The sequence below is a fragment of the Orycteropus afer genome, unplaced genomic scaffold, assembly GCF_000298275.1.
Source record: "Orycteropus afer afer isolate SDZICR_OR568_19922 unplaced genomic scaffold, OryAfe1.0 scaffold00236, whole genome shotgun sequence".
Lineage (NCBI taxonomy): Eukaryota > Metazoa > Chordata > Mammalia > Tubulidentata > Orycteropodidae > Orycteropus > Orycteropus afer.
Window position 1 is genome coordinate 5,359,653 of NW_006921823.1, and position 10,530 is coordinate 5,370,182.

Here is a 10,530-nt window from a genome sequence, read left to right on the forward strand (position 1 = left end):
GTTTCGTTCTGCTGTGCATGGGGTCGCTATGAGTCGGAAACGACTTGACGGCACTTAACAACAACAACAACATATAAATGATAGAAACCAACCTGTTAAAGTGGAAAAGCAAATGGACGCAAGGAGACCAGTTACTGACTACATCTACTGTATCTACTTATCAACTATCTCGTTATCTGACATTTTACAATTATGACACCAGTGAAAAATATACTATCCAAATGTCTTAGTTATCTAGTGCTGCCATAACAAAAATACACAAGTGGATGGCTTTAACAAACAGAAATTTATTCTCTAACAGTCTAGGAGACTAAAGTCCAAATTCAGAGCACTAACTCTAGGGGAAGGCTTTCTCCATAGGCTCACAGTTTAGGAGGAAGATCCTTGTCTCCTTTCAACATTTGTGGGCCCAGCATCTCGGAGAGCTCCATGTATCTTGGCATCAATCTTCCCACGGGTCTTGAAAGTTCCCAATACAGGGACTCTGGGTCCAAAGGACATGCTCCGTTCCCAGCTCTTCTTTCTTAGTGGTAGCAGGTCTTCTCCTTCCTGCTAGTTTGTTTAAGCCTTTTCATATCTCAAAAGAGACTGACTCAAAATACAACCTAATTCTGTAGATCATATCCTGCCTCACTGACATAACTGCCTCTAGTCCTACCTCATTAATATCAGAGGTGAGGATTTATAACACATAGCATAATTAATCAGATCATAAAATGGAGAATAATTACATTAATACTGAGAATCATGGTCTAGTCAAGTTGACACATATTTTTGGAGGATACAACTCAATTCATAATATTGACCATTTTACACATTAATGATGTACATCTGGTAGTAAAAAAAAACCCTGAGGTTCTAAGCTAGAGTGATGTTGTTGTGATGTTTAAAGTTCGTCAACTTGGCTGGGCCCTGATTCTCAGTGGTTTGACAGTTATGTAAAGATGTACTTTGGCAGTTGTACAATGATGCATCATCCCCCATTTTGTAATCTGATGTGGTCATCCTACATTTTCACATAATGACAATTTTTGCATTAATGACCAAAGGTTAGGGTAATAACTGTCAGCAAGTAAGGACTAACTAGGTATAAAGCAGTAGTCCACTTGTAGGAAACCATGATGCTGGTTTAAGCAAGGGTGCTGTTGGCAAAGAACACAGAAGAAAGTGGAAAGATATCAAAAGATATTGAACAAAATTCGATGATAAACTAGACGTGAAGGATGAGGAAAAGAGATGAGGAAGATACAAAGGATGACTTCATTACTAAGGCATGGTTCACAAAGATGATCTTTAAGATGGGTCAAATTATAAGTAGAAGCTTATCAGACAGGTATAGTGGTGAGAGTAATTCCATGAAGTGAGTACAAAAGAACAGACATAATAAACAGAAGGAAAAGGCAAAAGCTTTGATACAGCTGAAAGGATATGGGATAAACTAGGAAGACCCAATAGCTGTGAAGATCCTACAGGCAACAGGGAACCTCTGAAGATTTTTAACTGAGCAGAGAAGTGATTCTTTTGCTTTTAAAAAAAGGCAACCCTGATACCAGGGATGAAGAATAAACTGGCAAGGAGAATGAATGACTGGAGACCAGACGACCTACAAAGGATGATGTTGCAGTAGAACAAGGGGGACATTTGTAAACCAACAGTAGGTCTGCTGCTCTAAAACTGAGTAGGTTGGTCAACAATGCAAGAAATAATAAGCTAAAATAAATCATATAACTGTGCCTCAGCAGCAAATTACAAATATGGAACCCAGACAATAGATAAGGGCTAATACATTCTTAAGCACTTGCCCACCTCCAACTATCTAAAGAGCTATCCAACTAACAAGAGTTATGAGTGCAGTCAGGGATTCCAATAATCCAGAAGAGTTCTCATATTCATTCCCTGAAGGCTACTGACACCACCAAATTTTGGAGTCGCCTTTATGAGAAACCAAAAAGGCACCAGGGAGCCTCCTTCATCTATAGAAGCTTGACCTCAGGTATTTTTTTGCACTACTTGTCAGTAGTTCCACAACAAAGCATAGGTAATGTTAACCTGAATCACTCCTGCCAATCCCCAAAGAAGGCTCACTCAATTTTTAAGAACCCATGGTGTCTAAATAGCTGATTTTTACCTGTGATAATATTTGAGTTAAATTTTTTTCTATGTGCTGATTTCTTGTCTTTTGATCCATTACGATCCTAACTTATGGACTTCATAGGCATTTTGTACAAATTTACCTTCAATTTGCATTTATTTATACCATAAAGTCAAAAAAATATATACAAAACATGGTGCATAATACTAGCCATAGTTGTAATTCCTTTGTATCTAATGTACTGTTAGGTCACCTAATGTAACTGAAATTTCATTCTGCTAAATTTATAAAGACAGTACCACTCACTCCACTGCCAACCTACCATTAAAGAAGAATTTTTCAGTATTTTGCAGTACTACAGCTACACATGCCTTACATGTTGTTTCCCAAATACACCACACACGTTCACATCTCCGTGCCTTTGACCATGCTCTTGTCTCTCTCTGGAATAATAAATAGTAAGGAATGAAATGACTTCATACTCCTGAGCACCTACTATGAGCTAGATACTTAATGGGCAATTTACATTATAACAGTTTCACCTAGTCTTCACAGCAACCCTATAAAGTATCATTTTTCCTATTTTACACATATGAATGTTGAAGCACAAAGGCTCCAAGAATCCTCACTGTCAAATTCCACTGCCTATTAAGGAATGCCTCTGACATCTGTCTCATCTGGAGATAGCTTAACTTAAATCTCCTTTCTTCCAACCTCCCCAAATGTAAATGACCATATACTTCTGGTGGAGGAGAGGGGGCAATTACAATTCTTACTGAACTTTGAAGTTAACATAGCCTATAAGGCACTTGACTGCTAACCAGGAGGCTGGCAGTTCAAACCCACCAGCCACTCCTCAAAAGGAAGGTTAGGCAATCTACTTCCCTAGTGATACTGCCTCAGCAACTCAAGGAGGGGTCACTATGAGTCGGTCCAACTCAACGGCACATAACAACAACAATTTTCTCGGAAGAAAGACCGGACAATCTACTTCCATACAGATACCAAAACCAAACAAAAGGGAGCTCTGGTGGCGTAGTGCCTAAGGCATTTGACTGCCAACCAGAAGGCTGGCGGTTCAAACCTACCAGCCACTCCTTGGAAGGAAGGTTGGGTAATCTACTTCCGTAGAGATACCGCCTGGGAAACCCAAGGATGGGTTGCCATGAATCGGAATCGATTGGACAGCAGTGAGGTGGTTTTTTTTTTTTTTCTTTTTTTATTTGTCACTAGTATTTTCCTCCTCCTACACTGACCTCCTTAAAGATAGGAATAGTGACTTACTCTTTTGCCTTCTGCTTAACAGATTACAGGTGTTCAATAATTGCTTGCCCGACTTACATGACTGGCCCTGTGACTTACTCCCTGGTAAAATGCTATGCCACCCTTCAGTATCCAATTAGCTTTCCTCACTGCAAATGAAGGGAACTCTTCATCAGTACTCTCTCCAAATCTTACCTTCTTTCATAGCCCTCCCTCCCACTCTTACCTTCTTTCATAGCCCTCCCTCCCACTGTAACGTAATGGTTATGCATCTGTGTCTCTTCCCACTGTAGGGAGCTCAAAGGCAAGACCAATTATCATTCACATTTATGTCCTCAGATATAGAATAGCAAGCCTCAGATGCAGCATAGCAAGTGGAAGACAAAAAGTGCTCTGAACTGTGTTAACTGAATATTCCCCAATACCTAACTTTCTATGCTAAAATGGTCAAGAGAAAAAAAGTGCTGCAGCTGAACAAGATTCAAATTTCATTAGGTTTTCAGAATAATGAAGTACATTCACAACTCAGCTTTGTACATCACCACTGACTGACAGAGGCAATTACACAAGAGCAAAACCTGGTAGCAAAAATAAAATTACTTTGGCTCGTCTAGACAGCGTATATTGCAGTTATTTATCGGTGCTCAGTATGTCCACTTTACGTGTAAGATGCTCCCTATACACATTTAAATATTAAAAGTACTAAGGTGTATATTGAAAATGTCCACGCTGGGAGGTACAGGAAGGGCCTTGGGCTCAGCGAACCCGACTGACTCAGACCTCGTGTCGGGTGAGCGGACACTGACGTAAATCCAGACACCACAGACCTTCTCGACTACCCCACCAAAATTGTCCCCAACGCCCGTTCTTAGGATTACAAGGTGCTCGGGCGCCATCCACTCCACCCCCGGTGTCTCAAGCCCCATGCAGCAGCCCACGTTCCGAGAGACAGCCCCCTTCGCGTCCCCACCCGGCATCTCACCTCTATTTTCCTCCTCCAAGTACCGCACCCGCAGCTCGTCCTCTGCCTTCACCTCAGAACTGTAACCTCTCCTCGGGGCAGCGCACCCGGCCACGGGTGCCCAGCCGTTGGCCCACATCGTCAGTCCGGCCCGCAGGCTTGTTGCCGAGGCCGAAAATCCCAGTCCCAGGCCAAGCTGTGCACACCAACAGGCGACCAAGCGCGCACGACCTGTCTGCATGGCCCCCAAAGCCCCAGACACTATCGCCGCCACAGCCGCCATATTACCTGTTTACAGCGTGGGTTAGCAGCTACAGCCACTGCTCCGCCCCTACTGAAGCCGCCGTTCCTTCCACGCGCACGCCGCCTGAACCAGGGGTGCGGGCACGCGCGCGACGACCAAGTCCGGATATGGTGGCAGGCACCGCCCCCGCCCGCCACACCCCTCTCCTGGTTGAGAGTTTTTAAATGGTGTAGGTCAACCGGCCTCAACTCTTTTGGTCGGCTACCTGCCTGCGCGGTTCTCCTTCCTTCCGGGTACTGCGCTTTGTTGCGCCAGTCAGACCCCGGCAAATTGCAAATAAGAGTGATGTGGTAAACACGGCTTATCAGATGAACAATAATAACAGGAAAGTATGCACTCATTAGAACAATGACTATAGATCAAAAGGGTAACATTTGTCTAAGGATAAAGCTAAGAAAGCAGGAAAGGATAGGAAAAAGGGATGGACGGAAATGGTAAACACAGAGATGAAGTGGAAGAGTGCTGTTGCATCGTGGGAATTACAAAAATTGTCACAAAACAAAATGTGTATGAATTGTTGAATGGGATTTGCTCTATAAACTTTCTCCCAAATCACAAATTAAAAAAGAAAAGAGGGAAGAAAGTAGTTTTCCAAGGCTATGGAATGGTTATAGAAACCTGTATAGGAGCTTCTTAGACACAGCCCCTCTCAGGATGGATCCCTCCTGTTGTGGTTCTTTCCTTAATCTATTTAAAATATAGTAAGTAGAAAGAAGGTTGGGCAATCTACGTCCGTAGTGATACTGCCTCCGCAACCCAGTCGCTATGAGTAGGGTCCGACTCCACGGCACATAACAACAAGAAGTGTTCTGCCAGTGCAACCTGCCCTTCCCTTGTTTACTCACCAACAGTCATAGTTCACTTTCTCAGAAATGCAAGTGGAGCCTAATGTAAAAGGGAGTCTGAGCCAAACTTTGTGTCAACCATTTTCATTAAGCCAAATGCCTCAGTTTTATGATGGCCTCACACATTTTCTTCTCTTCTGATCATGAATTTCCCTAGAAACTTTTCAATCATTTTAAGAGTATCTTCTTCCACTGAGACATCCTGCTTCAATGGTTTTAAGTTAGGATTAGTGCAAGGCAAGGCCACATTGTTGAACTATTTGATCTCCCAAAAGACTAATTCAATGTCAGGTCAATCTGTGAGGACCTAGTTTCAAGGTACACAATTTTCTTCATAGCAAGGTGAATGGCAGTTTGATTACAAGCATTAGATGTGTTTCATATAACATTGCCCTGAAGACCAATTAAAATAATTATTTACCCTAAACATAGCTATCAGTCTGATCTTTGGAATCTTTTTGGCAAAGCAGACTGAATTCTTCAAAAGAGCACAATGCCCAGAGCAAAATGGTCTTACTAGTTTATCTAGACCATGTTTGACTGAAAAGTGGCTTTTAGGCACCATATTTTTCAGGGTTCAAAAGGACACCTAAAGGCAATGGTCTGTGTGGGTTACCCTGAGTTCTGTGAAAGCCAGAAATCTGTACAGCAAACTAGGACATAGTTCAGAAACATTAACAGTATTTGACCAATTGTCTTAAATAACCCATGAAATCATGACTCTAAGGTCTTTGTATGAGGGAAACAAGTTCCATCATGCATTTGTTTATATATATATCTGCTTGCATGTGCTTCAGGTACAATGACATTCTGCAAAACCTCAGATTGCATATTTTAAACTCAGCAACACTCCTCTATTAAGGCACAAAACTGTTCCTGGAGACTTAGCAGGAAATCTAATGCCAATCTATTTTATAAAATTGTAGCTTGAACTTCAGACACTTCTCTGGTTATGGTGTTTACAACTTTGTTGAGATTACCAATAAAAACTTCTGATAGTTACAGTATCTCCACCCATTAGTTAATTTGAGGGAAAGGGGGAAAATGGTTTCTTATAGCCAGAAAATAGAACCTTGAAACATCAGCAATATTCCCACATAAGAACCTAGTAATCCTTTAGTCCACTCAGTCCTATGTGGTTAATTTTTGTTCCATGTGATCAGCCGTGATCTGTGAATCCATCACCTTCTACACCAGAGTTCTGGACATTTTGATTCAGTATAGTAGGATCCACGTTCAAATTATCATAGACCTTTTCATAAGCCCAATATTGTTCATCTTTTTGATGAGAGAGTTTTATCAAGTGTTTCAAAGTGAAAACCTTACAGGAAATAGTTACCAAAGTAATGTAAAGCCAAATAAAGTCAGTTCAAAAATTTTAGACAGAAATTTCTCATAATGATAAATCTTATTTTCAAAGAGCTTCATATATAACACATAATCTTGAGATACTAAGATTATTACATTTCTAGACATCTGACTAGTAATAATAATAATTGAAAAAAAAAGTCCATGTGCAAATAATATAAATTCTCCTTTAAACCATTGGTTTTGATGATGCTAGTTTTAAATAAAACAAACAAAAAAATTCACTGCTGTCCAGTCGGTCCCAACTCATAGCAACCCCTCCTTGGGTTTCCGAGGCAGTATCTCTATGGAAGTAGATTGCCGAGTCTTCCTTCTGAGGAGTGGCTGTGGGTTTGAACCGCCAGCCTTCTGTTTAGCAGTCAAATGCCTTAGGTACTACGCCACTAGAGCTTCTTAAATAAAATTAAGTTGAGGCAAAAACGTAAGAGGAAACACACAAATATAAAATTTCAACCCAAAAGGGAATCAGGCACTTCTCTCGATTTGACAACACATTTAATGTGATTTATAACATATTAAATGAACTTTTTTCTTTTACTATTTTTCCTTTATAAGCAGGAAAAATCATTTATGATAGGGACCCACTCAATCTCTGATAACTGTAGTAAGAATTTACTTTTTTTTAAAAGGTGAAGACCCACCAGCCACTCATCAGAAGGAAGGTTGGGCAATCTAGCTTGTAGTGATAGTGCCTTGGAAACCCAAGGAGAGGTCGCTATGAGTTGGGTCCGACTCGACAGCACACAGTAACAACAACAACAACAACAGCTTCACCTACTTTTGGAGGGGTCTTTCAAAAGCAAAAGCTTCCCTGGAGCTACATGGTCTCAGAGGCTGGGGGATAGAGACCTGAATTCTGCCTTGCCTTCAGTTTCTTGGTTCATATTCAAAAATAAGAATTAGTCATTCCCAATGGTTATACAAGTATATTTGCATGTTCTATAAGAATTCCCAGGTATATAATATTGCTGAAAAGGGAAAGGTTGTAGTCACTTTTGGCCACAGCCAGCTACCCAGAGGGAGCAAGTAGTTGAACCTGTGGGCTTGGGACCATAGTCATAGGGGACATCAAGCTCAATTGGCATAACATACTACACACAAAACATTGTTCCACCTCCTACTTTGGCGAGTAACAACTGGGATCTTAAAAGCTTGCAAGCAGTCATCTAGATGCAATGATGGGTCTCTCCTCATCCAGAGAAAAGAAGAATGAAGAAAACCAAAGATTCATGGAAACAATTAGTCCAAGCAACTGGTACACCATGCAATCCTGTCTATATGACTATGAGACCAGAAGAACCACTGGTGCCCAGCTACCATTGTCAACCATTTGGAGGGGGATCTATTTGGAGGGGGATCTATGTAGGAGATCTTGGATAGAAAGGGAGACCAATATAGAACAAAACTCAAAATCATTTGGGAAAAAAGAGGTGGGGGGACCAGGTTTTCTGGTCTGATAGAGCCTGGTGGAACCACTGGGACTATGGCCCCTAGCTGCCCTTCATGTCTGGAATTGAACCCACACCTGTGGCTTTCAGCCAAACAAGAGACAGGCATATGAGTTGAACATTTACCCGAGGTAGATACACTCCTGCAGAGAACAATCATGGGAGAAAGAAGGGCTGTTTATGTGCAGGGAGATAGCTCAGAGGGCAGGAGTGCATGGGGATGGACACAGGGAAGAGGTAACTATCAGGAGGGGTGTTGTTATATTGGGGTAAATTATAGTCAATGTCTTGAGACAAAGTGTATGTGAACTGCTGTATGGAAAGTGAATTTGCTCTGTAAACTTTCACCCAAATCACAATAAAGAAAAAAAAAAAAAAAAAGAATTAGTCATCCCAACCTTTTAAATTGGGTTAGGTATCTTGAAAGACAGAAGATAAGAGATTTCATCCCCTTTTACTATTTTCCTGGTGCATATAGGGCATGGAAGTAGCATCTTCCTTTGGCCTCCTCCAATCTCATCAGGAGGAAACAATCACCATCAAGAGGAAACAAACACGATCAGCAGCCCAAGGTTTATTCCTATGAGGCCAGACATGCCACCATCCTTCAACCTTTTTCCCTATTCTGACACCAACTGTCCCTCCCACGACACTCACTACTTCTCTGGTGGGTTTGATAATTCATTGCAATGGCCACACAGAGCTCACAGAAAATACTCATGATTGTGGGGTTTATTAGGCGACAATTCAAGTTTAGGAAATAACTCTTCAATCAGGACAGTTTTCCCTCAGCCATGCCCTTAAGCATGCCTCTCTTTGGCCCAGGCCTCTGCCCTGCTTGGACAAGTGTTACAAAGCTCTTTTAGTTCTGCCAGTAGGTGCACTTAGGTGCACCGCACTCCACCAACAAGGCTTCTACCCAAAGACACTCAGCTTTCTGACTCTGTGGGCCACCAAGCCCACCACTCTGTCTCATGGCTCTTGGTTGCACTGCTATCATCTCTCTGCTGGTCATCTCTGCCAGTCATCTCTGCCATCTCTCTGCTAACGAGGTCCAGTGCAGGAATCTAGGTCCAAATGGATTTCTTTTCATTAATTCTTTGTAAAAGTAGGACTTTCTAACTTACATCACTTGGAATGAAGATTGGGCATTCTACTTCTGTAGAGTTACCTCCTCAGAAACCCAAGGAAGGGTCGCAATGAGTTGGATCCAACTCAACAGCAGTGAATTTATATAAGCACTTGTTTATCATTAAGCTGATCTGAGTTCCTGAAAGAAATATTATAATTTAATAACACCATCCAGAGGTAAACATTATTTTATAATCCTGTCGTTTGCATGCGTCATAGGATTCCTTAGAGAAAGTAATTTAGAATAATCTGTTCCTTTTTAAGGCCTTGTTATACCAATCATCAATCAATCCAAGGCTCTAAATCTTCACAGAAGCAGACTGCCTCAACTTTCTCCCTTAGAGCGGCTGGTGGGTTCAAACTGTCGACCTTTTGGTTAGCAGCCAAATACTTTAACCACTGTGCCACCGGAAAAACCAAAACCAAACTCACTGTCATCGAGTCGGATCCTACTCATAGTGACCCCTCCTTGGGTTTCCAAGGTGGTATCACTATGGAAGTAGATTGCCACCAGAGTGCTTTACATATATATATATATATATATATATATATATACACACACACACACACACACACATATTCCCACAGGGAGGAAGTGGGAAGAGAGCTGTTACATTATGGGGATTGCAATCAATGTCATAAAACAAAATGTGTATGAAGTGCTGTATGGAAAATGAATTTGCCCTGTAAACTTTCCCCCAAATCACAATAAAAATAAATAATTAATTATAAAAAGTGTTCTATAGAAACATATTTTTTAAGCCTTAAACAGGACAAAGACAAAAACAGAGAGTTATCTGGATGAGAGGAAGCGTTAGTATGTACCCAGGACAGAGGCCAATGCTGAATCACAGCTATGGTGTTCATTATATAATATAGAGAACAGAATCATCACAAGATCATGATTGGTTACCAACAATTAGTTAATCACTGTCATAGGTGGGACTACAGAAGTATCAAAAGGACAGTGATTGGGATATCTATATAATTGCAGGTTAAAAAGGGTTACAGGATTGGTTCTGGGGTTTTAATTACCTGGTTACATGTGATTGGGGTATGACTCATGATCAAGAGACCTTGAGTCATAACCACAAGGTAATTACAAGACCAGAGCCCTA

The 10,530-nt window shown here is 41.3% G+C and overlaps 1 protein-coding gene across 1 annotated transcript in view; it reads right to left on the reverse strand.

Annotated features, from left to right (window-relative positions):
* Nucleotides 1-4,599, reverse strand: part of AUH (AU RNA binding methylglutaconyl-CoA hydratase) — a 371,318-nt gene extending 366,719 nt beyond the window's left edge. Inside the window, exon 1 of the mRNA XM_007949073.1 lies at nt 4,338-4,599. Coding sequence (XP_007947264.1) covers nt 4,338-4,599 — 262 coding nt within the window. The remainder of the gene's footprint in view (nt 1-4,337) is intronic.
* Nucleotides 4,600-10,530: the final 5,931 nt, after the last annotated feature.